This window comes from Dendrobates tinctorius, unplaced genomic scaffold (genome assembly GCF_039654945.1).
Source record: "Dendrobates tinctorius isolate UK_male_01 unplaced genomic scaffold, ASM3965494v1 ptg000250l, whole genome shotgun sequence".
Taxonomy (NCBI): Eukaryota; Metazoa; Chordata; class Amphibia; order Anura; family Dendrobatidae; genus Dendrobates; species Dendrobates tinctorius.
Window position 1 is genome coordinate 6,875,532 of NW_027361917.1, and position 18,527 is coordinate 6,894,058.

General features: G+C 45.4%; 1 protein-coding gene across 2 annotated transcripts in view; it reads right to left on the reverse strand.

The window, feature by feature from the left end:
* The window catches only part of POLR3F (RNA polymerase III subunit F), a 47,388-nt gene that overhangs the window by 20,643 nt on the left and 8,218 nt on the right, over positions 1-18,527 (reverse strand). The window contains exons 3-5 of one of the 2 annotated variants that reach the window (XM_073557442.1): positions 14,792-14,859; positions 5,458-5,525; positions 3,344-3,456 (exon numbers count right to left, since the gene is read on the reverse strand). In XM_073557442.1, coding sequence (XP_073413543.1) covers positions 3,344-3,456; positions 5,458-5,525; positions 14,792-14,859 — 249 coding nt within the window. The remainder of the gene's footprint in view (positions 1-3,343; positions 3,457-5,457; positions 5,526-14,791; positions 14,860-18,527) is intronic. The other variant, XM_073557443.1, reaches the window with a different exon arrangement.

An 18,527-nucleotide genomic window follows, 5' to 3' on the forward strand; every position in this document is an offset into this window, starting at 1 on the left:
GGCTATAAACAAACCTATATAAATGGAACAAGTTGGTAACCCGGAGACTTTCCTTAGGTGTGTCACTCAGGCCATGTTGAACCGTTCAGTATCTGATCAGTATTCTACATCGGTATCTGTAAGCCAAAACCAGCAGTGGGTGATAATACAGAAGTGGTGACGGGTTTCTATTATACTTTTCCTCTGATTGTTCCCCTCCTGGTTTTGGCTTACAAATACTGAGGTAAAATACTGACCAAATACTGAACGTGGCCAAACAGCACTGACTAGACAGTGACAGACTACGCGGAGACACATTCCCAGCTGGAAACCCCCAGGAGTCAATTTCTTCATACATTTTCAGGAGGAATAACCAAGGAACAAACAGCACAGTACAATTCTAAAAAATCATGTTCCATAATTGTTACTGCAGAAGTAATATAAATTCTAGTAAATATTTGTAAGTTCTTTTTAAAAGGGATTTTGAATGGTGTTAAATGGAAAAAAAATATATAGATATTGTTGTTTTACAAACTGTATGTCTTGATATTAAGTTACTGCGGCCATTTGAAGTTTTACCCACGCGTATAGAGGATACGGAAAAAGTCTATGAAGTCCTGTTAAAGTGCCAGATTTTTGTCATGTAAAAAAAAAAAAAAAACGGACCAAAGAAGAAAATCATTTCAGAACTTTTTCCATCTGTAATATCACCCATAATCTCTACAAATCCATTGAGAAACAAACTATAATTATTTGGAGAGGAAAATAAAAACAACAAAACTATAATGATGTGGTTGTGTAAGTGTGTGAACACCTTCTTATAATTGGGGATGTGTTAAGAATTTGCCAGATTTAAACTCATATTAAATAGTAGCATCAGTACAGAGCTGCCATCATTTACAGTGATTAACCCCATATCAAGTTTAGTTGTTCTAGTAGGATTTTCCTCACATTTTCTTAGTTGCATTTTACAGCAAAAGCCATGGTCCGTAAACAGCTGACAACACAGCAAAGGGATCTCATTGTTGGATCACTGTGAAGACTATCACCAGTAAGTGTCTACAATTTGGCACAACGTGGACATCACGCAAAACATGACGACCCTCAAAAAACACATGAAGAAAGCTAATCCAAGAAGCTGCCAAAAGGCACACAGCAACATTAAAGTAGCTGCAGGAATTTCTGGCAAGATGAAGAGAAATTTCACCTTTCAGCATGACAACAACCCTAAGCATACCTCCAAATCAACAAAAGAAGGGCTTTACCAGAAGACCAAAGTCTTAGAATTATCTAGCCAGAGCCCAGACCTGAATCCAACTGAAAAACTCTGGGTTACCTAAAGAGGGCGCTGTACACAGGACATGCCTTCACAATGTGACAGATTTGGAGCTACTGCAAAGAAAAGTGGGCAAAGATTGCCAATTCTAGATGTACCATGCTGATATACTACTACCCAAAAACACTGAATGCTGTCATACATTCAAAGAGTATTTCGCCAAAGTAGGTTAAAGGGTGTGCATATTTATTATATATATATTACTAGCTGAAGAGCCCGGCGCTGCCCGGGCATAGTGACTAACTACGGTTAGTTATAACAAATTATAATGATTATATCTACATACATATATATATATATATATATATATATATATATAGCTGAGTGTAGAGCCCCGCCCACTCCGCATAGCCACATTCACTATAATATCCCACATCATCCTGTCAGCCAGAGCTACTGGACAACTACCCCTAATATCCCACATCATCCCATCAGCCAGAGCTACCGGACTACTAATATCCCACATCATCCCATCAGCCAGATCTACCGGACTACTAATATCCCACATCATCCCATCAGCCAGATCTACCGGACTACTAATATCCCACATCGTCCCATCAGCCAAATCTACGGGACTACTAATATCCCACATCGTCCCATCAGCCAGAGCCACCAGACTACTAATATCCCACATCATCCCATCAGCCAGATCTACCGGACTACTAATATCCCACATCATCCCAGCAGCCAGATCTACCGGACTACTAATATCCCACATCGTCCCATAAGCCAGAGCCACCAGACTACTAATATCCCACATCATCCCATCAGCCAGATCTAACGGACTACTAATATCCCACATCGTCCCATCAGCCAGATCTACCGGACTACTAATATCCCACATCGTCCCATCAGCCAGAGCCACCGGACTACTAATATCCCACATCATCCCGTTAAAGCCACTGGACTACTACCCCTAATATCCGACATCATCCCGTCAGCCAGAGCCACTGGACAACTACCACTAATATCCCACATCATCCCGTCACAGCTGCCGGACTACTCCCCCTAATATCCCACATCATCCCATCAGAGCCACCGGACTACTACCCCTAATATCCCACATCATCCCATCAGCCTGGGGTCAGAACCAGAGCGCTGAGTGGAACGGTCCTAACTTCCATACCGGTGATCCCTTTAAGAGAGGCCTGGCGTCAGAACCAGAGCGATGAGTGGATTTGCCCTGACTTCCATACCAATGATCCCTTTAATAGAACCCTGGGGTCAGAACCACAGCGCTGAGTGGAACGGTCCTAAGTTCCATACCGGAGATCCCTTTAAGAGAGCCTGGAGTCAGTACCAGAGCATTTGAAGGCAATTGCCCTGACTTCCATACCGGGGATCCCCTTAAGAGAGGACTGGGGTCAGTACCAAAGTGCAGATTGGATTTGCCCTCCCTTCCATACCGGGAATCCCTTTAAGAGGGGCTTTGGGTCAGAACCAGAGCGCTGAGTGGATTTGCCCTAACTTGAGTACAGGAGATCCCTTTAAGAGAGCCTGTGGTCAGTACCAGAGCATTTGAAGGCAATTGGCCCCGACTTCCATACTGGAGATCCCTTTAACAGAGGCCTGGGGTCAGTACCAAAACGCTGAGTGGATTTGCCCTAACTTGCATACCAATGATCCACGGGAGGTAGGGGATTCATTTCTGTCATGTGCTCTGTGCTCCTTTCTGGGAGGCAGACAATGACTGGGAGCTTATGTTCCTGGGGATGCTAGATTTCTCCCACCATGTCAGTGTCTGCTGAGGTGTTGTCAAGTGGGAAAACTGTTGCTCATAGCAACCAATCACAGCTCAGCTTCTTTTGAACAGCTCTGGTGAAATGAAAGATGCTTTGTGATTGGTTGGTGATACACACATACATTACATACATATATTCAGTTTTATATTAGATATTTTATAACCACATTATTTTAGCTCTTTATTTTTATTTTACTATGAATGACATCAATACAAATTAATAAACCTCCTTTTCCACTGAAAAGTAATATATGTTGGAAGTTAAAGAAAGAACAATGACTTCTTACCGCTACTGACTTGACGGCTTTAATGAGCTTCTTGCTTTCCATGTTCTTTAGGATTTTGTTGATCTCAGTAAGTGGAAGATTACTTTTATATCGTATATCTCTGCTCCATATTCCTAGAAAATTCAGGAACATTTTAGGATCTGTATACACAGTGAAATATCCTAAAACATTAAGTAGATCTGTTAAACCTGACCAAGCTGGTGTGCTTACTCTGATAATGCCGGAATAATAATCAGCATTTTATGGGATCAGCCCTAGCTGGAAATATAAAATGCAGGTAAACTTAAAATAATATTTGACCATTCTGACATGGATAAAAAAATACCAGTACATTAGTCATATGATGTCCAAGTTCTATATACTAATGAATGCAGTTGACACTAGTGAAATCTGGTGACAGATACATTTTTATGTGTACTTGTCCTTTAACCCTAAAACCTGATAGTCATGTTCTAAAACATTCCATTCACCCTTTTTGAGGATGCTTCAACTTATCCGCATTCTGCCAGCTCTATAGGTGCTGGAATTTCCTTTACTTCCCAGCAGGCATTGCACCGGCCACTGTCTAGTCACCTGTCGACGCCAAACTGAAATCCTGCCTTCAAAGTGGTTCTCCACTACTAGGACAAGCCCTTTTAATTCCTAATGCGAGACCCCCAATAAAATGAAAAACACTTATACTCACCGCCTGTGCCGGAGCTGTTCCAGTGGTGTCGACACTCGCGTTCCCAGGGCTCACATGAGGTGATAACATGTCAGCCTGATGCCTAATCTTCACCGGTATGGAAGGAGAGTATAAACTTTTTTATTTTAATGGGGTCAAACATGAGGAATGAGAGGGGGTTGTCCAAGTAGCAGAAAACTTCTTTAGGCTATGTGCCCACGTAGCGTTTTAAAACGCAAAATGAAAACCGGACTCCTTCCCAGAAATCGCATGTTTTTTTCCGTGCGATTTCACCGTGATTTTACCGCGATTTTCTCAAGCACTTTCCAAGCGATTTGAAGCATCGCTTGGAAAGTGATTGACAGGTTGGTCACACTCGTCAAACATAGTGTTTGACAAGTGTGAGCAGCTTTTTACTATTGAGGTCGCCTATGCGGCATCAATAGTAAAAGATAGAATGTTAAAAATGATAAAAAAATCGGGGTATATTTACCTTCCGACGTCCCGTGCTGCCATCCCGGGCCTCAGCGTTCCCAGCGATGACGTTGGTCTCGCGTTACTATAGCGATCTCATGAGACCGCTAGAGTCACGCGAGACTACGTCATCACAGGACCTTGCCGCAAGGCATTACTGGGAACGCTTAGGCCGGGAATGCAGCACGGGACGTCGGAAGGTAAATATACCCCGATTTTTTTTTTATTTTTTATTTATTTTTTTTTTTTACAGGGGTATGGTACCCAGGGCCTGGAGGACAGCCTCCTCTCCTCCACCCCATGGGTACCAACCGCACATGAGACGTTTAACTTCCCGCATGGTGGGCATAGCCACATGCGGGAAGTAAGCGATTCTCATGCATTCCTATGGGTGCGGAATCGCGGCAATTCTTTGCGATTCCGCACAAAAGAATGATCATGCTGTGGTTTTTTCCGCGATGCGATTCCGCCGCGGAAAAAAGCACAGCATGTGCGGAATGCCATAGGAATGCATGGGGGGCGTTCTGTACACGATTTTTAAACGGTTTTGCGCCGAAAATTGCGGCAAAAACGCTTAAAAAAAAAAAATCGCATCGTGGGCACACAGCCTTAATGTTGTGCCTGTGTGCGGTATGACAGGCAGGAGTGCACAGAGGCCCAAACGCCACTCTTTGTATTCCGGCTCTTCTTTAAAGACCTCCTGAGGGCTCGTTCATACATGTGCATTACAGATCATTATTAATTCTATAAAAACACTGCCAATAACTGTTCATGTTATTCACATCGATATGACACATCCATGTGCAGGTGAGAAGGCGTCCTAATGTCAGCAAGCTAGCCAGGCAGACACGTTGAGGGTCTGCACAATATACCACAAAGAAAAAGGTCATGATATTGTTCAGTTGTTTTTATAGTACGTCACAAAAAGAGAAAATGACAACATGGCCGATAGCAGAATGGTCAGCGTGAAACGTACCTTTATTGCCAGCATCTTCAATAATCTGATAGACTAACTTTTCCTGGTTATCAGAACCTTTCATTTTGCTACATACCAGAAAGTGAGGGTGAAAAAAACAACAACAAGGTGATTTGTTTAAATTACATACACCTCAACAGTGAAACTACAAACGACAAAAAGGGAAAGTCGTGGAATTCTGAAAATTTCAGGATGGCTTGACATGTTAATCAAATGAAAATTATGAAAAAAGGAGATTTTTGTGTACTCACCGTAAAATCTCTTTCTCTTAGCCTTTAATTGGGGGACACAGAACCGTGGGGTGTTATGCTGCTGTCCACTAGGAGGCGACACTATGCATAATCTGAAAAAGATTAACTTTGGCTCCTCCTCTGCAGTATACACCCCTGGACGGCGTCAGCCTTCTCCAGTTTTGTGCAAAAGCATTAGGAGGAATATACCAGAAACATAACCATGCCTGTAAGAAGGCTACCATAAATGAGCTCAAACAATATGAGAACCCAGCTCAAACAATATGAGAACCCAAACGTAACAACGGCCCGCAAGGGCAACAGGGTGGGAGCTGTGTCCCCCAATTAAAGGCTAAGAGAAAGAGATTTTACGGTGAGTACACAAAAATCTCCTTTACTCTGTCGCCTTATTGGGGGACACAGAACCGTGGGACGTCCCAAAGCAGTCCCTGGGTGGGAAGCAGTGGACGAATATTGTACTGACAGTTCCCTAAATTTGGGGTACTGCCGCCTGCAGGACCCGTCTACCCAGGCTCGCATACCCTGAGGACTGGGTATGCACTCTGTAGTGTTTTGTAAATGTGTGCAGGCTAGTCCAAGTGGCTGTCTTACACACTTGATGTGCCGAGGCTTGATGCTGAATGGCCCAAGAGGCCCCTACCGCCCGCGTAGAGTGAGCCGTGATACCGGCCGGAAGAGCAGAATTGTTAAGGCGGTAAGCTTCTTGAATGGTGGACTTGATCCACCTAGCAAGGGTGGCGTTGAAAGCCGGTAGGCCCTTGTGAACGCCTTCTGGAAGAAGGAAAAGTGAATTAGACTTCCGGAAGGGAGCAGTCCTAGACACGTAAATACGCAATGCCCTGACAAAGTCTAGCGTATGCAGAGCCTTCTCCACTCTATGAACGGGAACCGGGCAAAGAGATGGTAATGAGATTTTCTCATTGAGGTGGAAGGTGGACACAACCTTCGGAAGGAAGGATGGCACTGTACGGAGAACCACCTTGTCCTGATGAAAAACCAGGAAGGGTTGTCTGCAGGAAAGAGCTGAAAGTTCGGACACCCTGCGTAGCGAGGTGATTGCCACCAGGAAAAACCACTTCCTGTGATAGAAAGCGGAGTGAGACCTCCTTTAGGGGTTCAAAAGGAGGTGACTGTAGTGCTGTCAAGACCAGGTTGAGGTCCCACGTCTCCGACGGATGTTTGTAGGGGGGAACCAATCGAGAAACCCCTTGGAGAAAAAAGTCTTCACTTGCGGATTGTTAGCAAAATGCCTCTGAAAGAGCACTGAAAGCGCTGACACCTGGCTCTTAAGCGAGCCCAGGGATAGCCCGGCGTCCAGGCCTGACTGAAGGAAACCGAGGACCTTTGGAAGAGAATAGGGGAGTGGGATGCGCACCATGTGAAGAAAGCCTTCCAGGTACGATAGTAAGTTTTGGCTGAAGTTGGCTTTCGAGCCCTGATCATGGTTTTAACAACGTCCGATGAAAAAACCTGCTTGGGTCAAAAACCAGGTCTCAATGGCCACGCCGTCAGATTGAGAGCCCCTGATTTCTGGTGGAAGAACAGGCCTTGTGACAGAAGTTCGGGACGTGTGGGGAGACGCCAGGGAGCGTCTGCTGTGAGTTGCACTACGTCGGCGTACCATGTACGCCTGGGCCAGTCTGGAGTGAATAGGATGGTGGGGAACACCCTCTTGTTTGATCTTCCTCAGGACTCTGGAAATCAGGGGAAGGGGTGGAAAAATGTACAGAAGCTGGAACTGGGTCCAGTCCTGAACCAGGGCATCTGCTCCGAGCGACTGCGGATCGCGCGTCCTGGCCATGAAATTGGGAACTTTGGCATTGAGATGGGATGCCATCAGAACCACGTCCGGGGTCCCCCAACAATGGCAGATCTGATGGAAAACTTCGGGATGGAGAGACCACTCCCCCGAGTCCATTCCTTGACGGCTCAGATAGTCGGCTTCCCAGTTGTCCACACCCGGAATGTGGACCGCAGAGAGTACCGACCTCGCATCCTCCGCCCAGTGTAGGATACGTGTTACTTCGTTCATCGCCTGGATGCTGCGGGTGCCGCCTTGATGGTTCACGTATGCCACCGCCGTGGCATTGTCCGACTGAACTCTGATATGAGAGTCTGCTAGCAAGTGATGGAAGGCTTTCAATGCCAGGAAGATGGCCCGAATTTCCAAGATGTTGATGGGCATGGTCACTTCCATTGGTGACCACTTGCCTTGCGCTCTGTGATGTAGGTGTACCGCGCTCCAACCTGTAAGGCTTGCGCCGGTGGTCAAAACCTTTCAGTGACCGGAGAGAAAAGGATTTTTCCATTGCAAGCGAGGTTGGCTGGAGCCACCAGTGCAGGAACCTCCTGGTTTTCGCTGATAACCGGAACTCTCTCTTGAGGGAGAACAGATTCCTGTCCCAGGACTTGAGGATGGGGTCTGAGGTGAATCTGGGCAAATGGTACTGCCTCCATTGCCGCTGCCATCCTGCCCAGTCCGCTCATGGCATACCGGAGAGATCGGGGGAAACCGCGGAGGAGAGTGTGAACTCCCAAATGGAGGGCCAGTGCCTTGTCCCTGGGGAGGATCACCAGACCCCTGGAGATGTCAAATAGCATCCCCAGGAAGGTCAGAGACTGACTTGGGGTAGTCGAGGACTTCTGTAAATTGGCTAACCATCCCAGGCGACTCAGAGTGTCGATCGTGATTGAGACTTTGACCTCGCAGTCCTTGAAGGTGGGGGCCTTGATGAGGAGGTCGTCCAGGTATGGAACGACTACTATGCCTCTGGAGTGCAGAACGTCCATGGTAGCTGCCATGTCCTTTGTAAATGTTCTGGGAGCCGTGGCGAGACCAAACGGGAGGGCCACAAACTGGTAATGGTCTTGGTTGATTGCGAGTTTGAGAAATATCTGATGGGCGAAGCAATCGGTATATGCAGGTATGCGTCCTGTATGTCTATGGAGGCGAGATATTCTCCTTCCTCCATGGACGCAACGATTGACCGGAGGGATTCCATGCGAAGGTGACGAACTCGAACATACTTATTCAGTTGCTTGAGGTCTAGTATGGGTCGGACGCTGCCTCCTTTTTGGGCACCACGAACAGGTTGGAGTAGAACCCTCGTAAGCGCTCGTCTGCTGGAACCGGTATTATGACTCCTGCTTGCAGGAGGGATGAAACCGCTTGATGGAAGGCTCGAGCTTTGAGTGGAGGTTTTGGAGGAACAGAGAAAAAACCTGTGCGGTGGGCTGGTAGTAAACTCGATTTTGTATCCTGAAGACACTATTTCCTTGACCCACCTGTCTTCTGTAATAGGCAGCCAGACCTGCTGAAAGAGTAGCAGTCGTCCGCCTACAAGTGGGGTGTTTTCCGGAGGGGATGAGTAATGATGAATGAAAAGTCTGAGCTTTCCCTCCCTTGGATTTTGCCTGGCTTTCCTTTGACTGCCAGTTTCTGTCCGGCCTCTGTGCCGCCCGTGTGTTGTCCCTGAGAGGGGAACTGTTATGACTAGCCTGAAGAATTCTGAAAGGAACGGAAACGAGATTGATTACGTCTTTTAAACGTGCGTTTTGGTTTCAGCTGAGGGAGGGAAGTACTTTTACCCCCGGTAGCATTGGATATCATTGTATCCAGCTTTCCACCGAAAGGACGGCCCCTGAAGTACGGGAGATTTGTTAAGGACTTTAAGGCCGCATCCGCCTTCCATTGTCTTAGCCAGAGAATATGCCGGATTGTGATGACATTTGATGCTATTTCCGCTACCCCTCTTGCAGAATCCAACGCTGCATGGACCATGTAATCTGTCACTACTGCAATTTGCACCGCCTGGTCCGCCAGCTGAGGATTTGAAGCTTGGAGGCCCTGTTGTAATAGATCAGCCCAGGCCATAATGGCCTTGGCTGCCCAAACTGAAGCAAATGCAGGAGCTAAAGAGGCACCTGCCGCCTCGAAGATTGAACGAGCCATGCGTTCTACCTGTCTGTCTGCTGCGTCCTTGAGGGTTGAGCTGTCAGGCAGCGAGAGAAGTGTTTGTGCTGTCAGCCTAGAGACTGGAGGATCCACTTTAGGCGGATCTGTCCAATCCTTAGTGTCCTTCTGTGGGAAGGGGTACTTTGCTTTCAAGTATTTGCGATTGGCGTTTTCTCAGGCTGCGAAAAATGCTTAGAAAGTATTTTTTTTTTTTTTTTTAAATTCCGGGTGATCAAGAAAGACCTCAGATGGTTTCTGAACACTTTCAAAGGAAATCTTGTGTTCTGGTACTTCAGGGGTTGGATCAGAAAAGTCTAGCACCCGAAGGATGGAAGAGATTATATCCTCAACTAGCGCAGCATTGTTAGGGGGACAAGGGAGCAGAGCGTTCCTTGTTTCGTTATCTGAGTTGGAGTCACATATGCCCTCTGAGTCTTGTGTGGTCTGGGATCGTTGTGGAGATCCACATTGTCTCTCTGTATCAGGGGACGGTCTCGGTGACCTGTAGCCACTGTCTCTCCCTGGAGGGGGACGACCTAGTGCTATGTGAGGACGCAGATGAACGCGACCTGTGGGTCCGCTTACGTCTCGAACTGTCGTAAGCGGCCTGTTCCTGATACCGGACGTCCCTTTGCTGGGTAACGTTCATAGTCGAGACATGACCCTGCAGAGCCTGCAGTAGTGAGGAGGTCAGGTTATCTATAGACTGCGACATCTGAGTCGCCCATTCTGGCGCAGTAGCGGCCGCAGAAGCGTTGCTGTTCTTTGGGTACAGTCCCAGCAGTGCGGGTACGTGCTGCCGCTGGGGAGAGTGGCCTTGCAGGCTGTGCAGACTGCGCAAAAGCAGTCTTGCCTGGTCCTTTTTTGAGCCCGACATAGTAACTATTCGCAGAGGCCCTACAGGTGTATCTACGCAGAGGAAAGGAGGGGTAGGGGAGCGTTATAGGTTACAGGAACTCACAGCTGAGTACAAAGGACCCAGCTGTGCTCTTACCCCACCGGTGCTCCCCCTAGGTCCAGCGCTGGTAAGTCCTCTTGTGCCCCCCAGAGACTGCTGTGCTGCCTTCAGTTTCTTCAGGTGCAGCAAGATGGCCACCGGATTCTGAGGTGGAGGGGGAAGGGGACGGAGAGCTGAAAAGGGCGCGCGGAGCTATGTAAAAGCGCGCCCTTCCTGTCTCGATCCGCCCCTTCTATGACACTGTAGTGTCATTTTTCGTGGGCCGGGGGGCGGGAATAAGGCGGCGACTTCGGCTAGGCCGAAGCCGCGGCCTAAATTTGATAGCTCATGCCCAGAAGGGCTCCAGGACGGCGCGGTTGTCCGGGGGAGGGTCGGATTCCAACCAGACCCCCCCGGATTGAACGGTAGGCTAGCGGTGGGGACATGAGCGCCACCTGGGCCCTGTGGGGGGTCCCTTTGAGGCGCTATGCAGCTGGTGCTGCCGCAGAGACAGGGGTGCCGGGAGCCCTGTCTCTGACAAGTGCCATGCCTGCCTGCACCTCCCCCGGTCCAAACAGGAGCCCGCAGCTGGGCTGGGGTCCCTGGACATGTAAGTGGCCGAATGGTGCCTGGTACAGGCCCTACCTAATGCCCCCAGAGGGGGGATTAGGGAGGGTGCTGCTGTCACCGTCAGGGGGCTTCGTCCTACCCTCGACCTCAACCCAGAGCCCAAGGAAACTGGGGAAGGAGGGGGGGTTCTCGACTTCGAACCAGTACCCGAGGGACTGGGGAAGGAGCGACATGGGGAAGAGCCATCTCAACCTCAACCGGGTACCCCTTAATAGGGGACCGAGGAGGGAGCCATGCCGGGGGTCTCACTGGAGACCCGCTTTTATTCATCTGTAATCCGTTGAAAAAAATTAAGGAAAAAAACGGAAGAGAAAAAAATCTTAGGTGTGCCTCCTTGCGACACTAAGCAAAAACTGGAGAAGGCTGACGCCGTCCAGGGGTGTATACTGCAGAGGAGGAGCCAAAGTTAATCTTTTTCAGATTATGCATAGTGTCGCCTCCTAGTGGACAGCAGCATAACACCCCACGGTTCTGTGTCCCCCAATAAGGCGACAGAGTAAATGCAAAGTTTTCTAAACATCTCAATTTATTCAGTACTGAGTACGAGCACCACATGCAGAAATCCCCGCACTTAGGCTGTGTTCACACGTTGCGTTTTTCCCGCCGATTTACCAAAAAATCCGCTCAAAAAATGCCTAAAAGAAGCTTCCCATTCATTTTAATGCATTTTGCACTTTTTGTGCATATTAATGCGTTTTTTCCCGCAAAAAAACGCTTTGCGGTAAAAAACGCAGCATGCTCATTAATTTCGCGGTAAATTCCGCATTTCTGGCTATTTTCTATGTGTCTGGGGATGCTCTGGAAAAAATCGCGGCAAAAACGCGTGGGAAAAAAAATGCCGTGTTCTGGGAAGGAGTCCGGTTTTCATGCAGAAATTTTCTGCATACGTGTGCACATAGCCTCACACACCTTTGCTGCTATCAGTAAGGTTATTAATGGCTGTCTAAAATGGTTCTGCAACACTGAATGCACCTGAACATGCAAATCATCAAGATCTGCTGCTGGCAGCTCCCTTTGCAATTGCTGACCAATGACAGCCGAGAAGTGCTCAATAAGAGAGAAGTCTGGAGACGCTGCAGGCCATGGTAGCACATTTTAGCTATGCAGGCTGCTCACAGTAGGATGAGCAACATGTGGCCTGGTGTTAAAAAAAAAAAAAAAAATTCTCCTGGGACACTGGAGAAATGACTGTACCAGTGATTCCAAGGCCAAATCGATGTGACACCGGATTATGCCACCCTACCATAATCAGTGTGACATTCCCTTGTGAAGACCTCTTCATGGTGTTGCCCAGGCACATTAACGGCTCTGTGGTACACCCATTTCTTCAAAATGTACCATGACCTATTTTTTAACAAGCCAGGCCTCATATTGCTCATGTTACTGTGAGCAGCCCACATGGTCTAAAGATGCTATTATGGCCTGCAGCCTTTCTGGACTTGTCTTCCATCCTGTACATCAGTGATCGGAAACTGTAAAGGGAGCTGCCAGCAGCAGATCTTGATGATTTTCCAAAGTGCCTTCAGCATGGCAGAACATTCATCAGACAACCATTAATAACCTCACGATAGCAGCTGAGGCATGTAAGTGCGGGGATTTCTACATAGGGCTCTTACTCAATAAAATAGCGGGGGAAGCCAGCACTGCTTAAGGTTAGAATGCATAAATTGGAGTGCATGTGCACATAATGTCTAGCTGTATTCAAAAATGAGATATTTAGCAAAAAAATTGATCAATTCAATTGAGCCACCCCGCCGCGCCAAGGCAATCTCATATGGGGGGTCCTACTCTATATATTTTTAATAAATGCTGTGCCATTACGGCCTCCTAAATACACTTAGAGCATGACCACATCAAGTGCAATCTATACCTGAACATTACTGGATCGCTCCCATGAAGCCAGATGAAGCAAGTGCAGATGAAGGCCAACCAGGTCTGAACACAGACATATCAGGAATGGCCTCCACACATTGCCTGACCAGCAAACATAGATGAAGGGCGATGTTGGTCCAGACACAGGTGCACAATTAAATAAAGCTTGGGACAGGGTGGGGCTGCCGTGTGTGTGCACAGCAGCCTAATCCATCACAATGAACACAGAAAAATTATGGCGGACATAACCAAGCGTGCACGGCAACAGTGGTGGTGAGCCACAAACCAACAACAAGAAAATAGGGGGGGAAGCCAGCACTGCTTAAGGTTAGAACGCATAAATTGGAGTGCATGTGTACATAATGTCTAGCTGTATTCAAAAATGAGATATTTAGCAAAAAAATTGATCAATTCAATTGAGCCACCCCGCCGCGCCAAGGCAATCTCATATGGGGGGTCCTACTCTATATATTTTTAATAAATGCTGTGCCATAACGGCCTCCTAAATACATTTAGAGCATGACCAATACTCAATACAGAACAAAATTGAGAGGTTTTGAAAATGTTTCCATTTTTTCATCCTTTGCGTATCATTAACATCACTATCCATCCTGTGATTTCCAAAATTCCACAGCTTTTCCGATATATACTTAAAGGATTAACCACTTCGAAAAAGAAAAAAATCCTCAAACCCCTATAGAAATGCATGGGCTCACGGTGCACCATACATGCTGTATTACAGAGGTAGTCATTCCTAAACACACTGCTTCCAGGGAAGGCAGATGGAACCATAAGGATTGTGTGCTGCCTTGCACATCTCCTTGAGATATGCAGAAGACCTTTTTGAAAGTGTAAAGAGGTTTTTCCATTATGACATTCATGGAGACCGGACTTGTTTTTCGACTGGTGTCATTGATGTCATAAAAGCCTCAGATGGAACAACCCCTTTAAATTCAATCTATATCCACTTAGCCTCTTTGACCAGCTCCTCAGTGCCCCTCCTCCCTGCTGCTGCTGAAATCTTACACTACTCAGTAGGGGCCTCAGCAGGTCAAACAGATCTATTTAATAATGCATGCATTTTATACCGCAAGATCTTGTGACAAAAGCATTTTCAGAACAAGGCTGTACGGATTTCTAACACTTTTACAGCTCTCATGACGTTCTGACTATTATCTCTGTATCATTACCGTGTCGTAACATCTGTTTAGCCTAAACATTATTATATATATATATATATATATATATATACACACACACATACATACACACAGATACCTATGTAACCGTAAGCAAAAACAGTACAATAGAAGATTTTTTCTATGCTTTATGGAAAATTGTTAGCATAATTATAGTGACAAATCAAAGAAATATTTTTGTTTTACCATAATGAACCTGTATACATTACATTGGTTATGTACCTAATATGTTTGTTTGTTGCTGTTTAATAAACGAATTTAAAAAAATAAAATAAAAGCAAAGAAATATTCAGGTGCAAGATGTTTGTGTCTATGGAGCGGGATTCCAGCAGTCGTAAATGTAATAGGGGCAGATAAATGATCTGCTGCAATGTTGCTGTTTGTGCTGACATCTAGTGGCCAACATTAAAACTGCAGTATATTTTTTTTTTCTTTTTTTTTTTTCACGCAAGTTATTATTTTCTAAACTCGTATCATCAATAATTCTCACCTAGCAGTCTGCGTGTCCTTCAGCCTGTACAAAAGGCCAGTGCCACTTCTAAGCAGATCCAACTGACCCTAGAAAAGTAATGAGTTTTTTTTCTCTTGGTCAACATAAATATAAAAGGAGTCTGACAACCCAAAAAAAACCTAAAATAAACTATTACAAAGAAATTACTAAAATCTACAGCACAAGAGTGATCTTTATAGAGGATTTTCTCCCCCAGCTGTGCTGGGGGAGAAAATGGCTAGAGGGTTGGAGGAGTGTTTAAACTAGGGACGGGGGGGGGTATTCTTTTTATAGGAGGGGAAGACAGTGCAGATGGAGACCTGGGCACAAATAATGACATTGGGGGTGGGGTTAGAACAGTTAATAATTTAAGAAAGAATAGAGGTACAGAGAGATACATAAAGTGCATGTATACTAATGCCAGAAGCCTCGCCAACAAAATGGAGGAATTGGAGTTAATGTTGTTGGAACCTAATTATGACATGGTGGGGATATCTGAGACATGGCTGGATGAGAGCCACGACTGGGCGGTTAATTTACAGGGCTATAGTCTGTTCAGAAATGACCGAACAAATAAGCGAGGGGGAGGCGTGTGTTTATATGTAAAATCATCCTTAAAACCCATCCTTAGTGATAATATATATGAGTCTAATGAAAATGTAGAGTCCCTGTGGGTAGAGATAAGGGGAGGGGGGAAAAATAATTAATTACTGATAGGGGTTTGTTATAAGTCTCCAAAAATAATGGAAGCAACAGAGAATATCCTTATAAAGCAAATAGATGAAGCAGCGACTCAAGGAGAAGTCATTATTATGGGGGACTTCAACTACCCTGAAATACATTGGGGAACCGAAACCTGCAATTCCAGCAAAGGTAATAGGTTTTTGACAACTATGAGAGACAATTACCTTTCACAACTGGTTCAGGACCCAACAAGAGGGGGGGCACTGCTAGACCTAATATTAACCAACAGGCCAGACCGCATATCAAATGTAAGGGTTGGGGGTCACTTGGGTAATAGTGATCACAAATTAATAAGTTTTCATGTATCCTTTAATAAGATGTGTAGTAGAGGGTTTACAAGGACACTAAACTTCAGGAAAGCAAATTTCCAACGGATGAGAGATGATCTTGGTGCAATTAACTGGGACGATATCCTGAGACATAAAAATACACAAAGAAAATGGGAGACGTTTATTAGCATCCTGAATAGGACCTGTGCACAATATATACCATATGGGAATAAACATGCGAGAAATAGGAGGAAACCACTATGGCTAAATAGAGCTGTAAGGGGCGCAATAAGAGATAAAAATAAAGCATTTAGAGAATTAAAGCAAGTAGGTAGTGATGAGGCATTAACTAAATACAGAAGATTAAATAAATTCTGTAAAAAGCAAATAAAGACAGCAAAGATTGAGCAGAGAGACTCATTGCCAGAGAAAGTAAAAATAATCCCAAAATATTCTTTAACTACATAAATAGTAAGAAGCTAAAAAATGATCGTGTTGGTCCCCTTAAAAATAGTCTGGGTGAAATGGTGGATGAAGATGAGGAAAAAGCCAATATGCTAAATGACTTTTTTTCATCAGTATTTACACAAGAAAATCCCATGACGGATAACATGATCAGGGATAAAAATTGTCCATTAAATGTCACCTGCTTAACCCAGCAGGAAGTACGGCGGCGTCTAAAAATCACTAAAATTGACAAATCCCCGGGCCAGGATGGGATACACCCCCGAGTACTGCAGGAATTAAGCACAGTCATAGATAGACCATTATTTTTAATCTTTAAAGATTCCATAATAACAGGGTCTGCACCACAGGACTGGCGTATAGCAAATGTGGTGCCAATATTCAAAAAGGGGACAAAAACTGAACTTTCAAATTATAGGCCAGTAAGTTTAACCTCAACTGTGGGTAAAATCCTGGAGGGTTTTCTAAGAGATGCTATACTGGAGTATCTGAAGAAGAATAACCTCATGACCCATTATCAACATGGGTTTACAAGGGACCGTTCCTGTCAGACTCATCTGATAAGCTTTTATGAAGAGGTAAGTTCCGGACTGGACCAAGGGAATGCAGTGGACGTGGTGTACATGGACTTTTCAAAAGCTTTTGATACGGTGCCATACAAAAGGTTGATACATAAAATGAGAACAATGAGGATAGGGGAAAATATGTGTAGGTGGGTTAAGAGCTGGCTCAGGGATAGGAAACAAAGGGTGGTTATTAATGGAGCACACTCGGACTGGGTCATGGTTAGCAGTGGGGTACCACAGGGGTCAGTTTTGGGCCCGCTTCTTTTTAACATATTTATTAATGACCTTGTAGGGGGCATAGAAAGTAGAATTTCAATATTTGCAGATGACACTAAACTCTGCAGGGTAATCAATACAGAGGAGGACAATTTTATATTACAGAAGGATTTATGTAAACTAGAAGCTTGGGCTGATAAATGGCAAATGAGCTTTAATGGGGATAAATGTAAGGTCATGCACTTGGGTAGAAAAAACAAGATGTATAATTATGTGCTTAATTGTAAAACACTGGGCAAAACGGTCACTGAAAAAGACCTGGGTGTATGGGTGGACGACAAACTCACATTTAGTGGCCAGTGTCAGGCAGCTGCTGCAAAGGCAAATAAAATAATGGGATGCATTAAAAGAGGCATAGATGCTCATGAGGAAAACATAATTTTACCTCTATATAAGTCACTAGTGCGACCACACTTAAGAATACTGTGTACAGTTCTGGTCTCCGGTGTATAAGAAAGACATAGCTGAACTGGAGCGGGTGCAGAGAAGAGTTACCAAGGTTATTAGGGAACTAGGGGGTCTGCAATACCAAGACAGGTTATTACACTTGGGGTTATTTAGTTTGGAGAATCGAAGGCTTAGGGGTGATCTTATTACAATGTATAAATATATGCGGGGACAGTACAAAGACCTTTCTAATGATCTTTTTACTCTTAGACCTGTGACAGGGACAAGGGGGCATCCTCTACATCTGGAGGAAAGAAGGTTTAAGCATACTCACAGACGCGGATTCTTTACTGTGAGAGCAGTGAGACTATGGAACTCTCTGCCATATGATGTTGTAATGAGTGATTCCCTACTAAAATTTAAGAAGGGTCTGGATGCCTTTCTTGAAAAGTATAATATTACAGGGTATATACACTAGTTTCCTTAATATTGCGTTGATCCAGGGAGCTAGTCTGATTGCCGTATGTGGAGTCGGGAAGGAATTTTTTTCCCCAATGTGAAGCTTACTGGGTTTTTTTTGCCTTCCTCTGGATCAACATGTTAGGGCAAGTTATGATTAGATATGGGTTGAACTAGATGGACTTAAAGTCTCCCTTCAACCTTAATAACTATGTTACTATGAATGGTGCTTATAGGGGCTAAGTTCCTTATATTGACACTCTTGTACTGCAGATTTTAGCATTTTATTTTTATATAGTTTTATTAGACATATAAATGAGGGGGCTTCAGCACACCTTTGGGTTGGAAAAAGCTCAGTGCGCCGCTCTTCCCACTCAATTAGCACCCTACACAGTACAGACCTACCATTATGGTGATTGACAGCGCTCACATTGGAGGACTGCATGATCTAACGCCTTAGCCCTGCGCGCACTAACACTTCTGGGGCTGAGAGTAGACACAGTGTCTGTGTGTGCAGGGGAGGGGGAGGGGGGGGGGGGGGGTTCATCCCACTGGCTACACACAGGATCA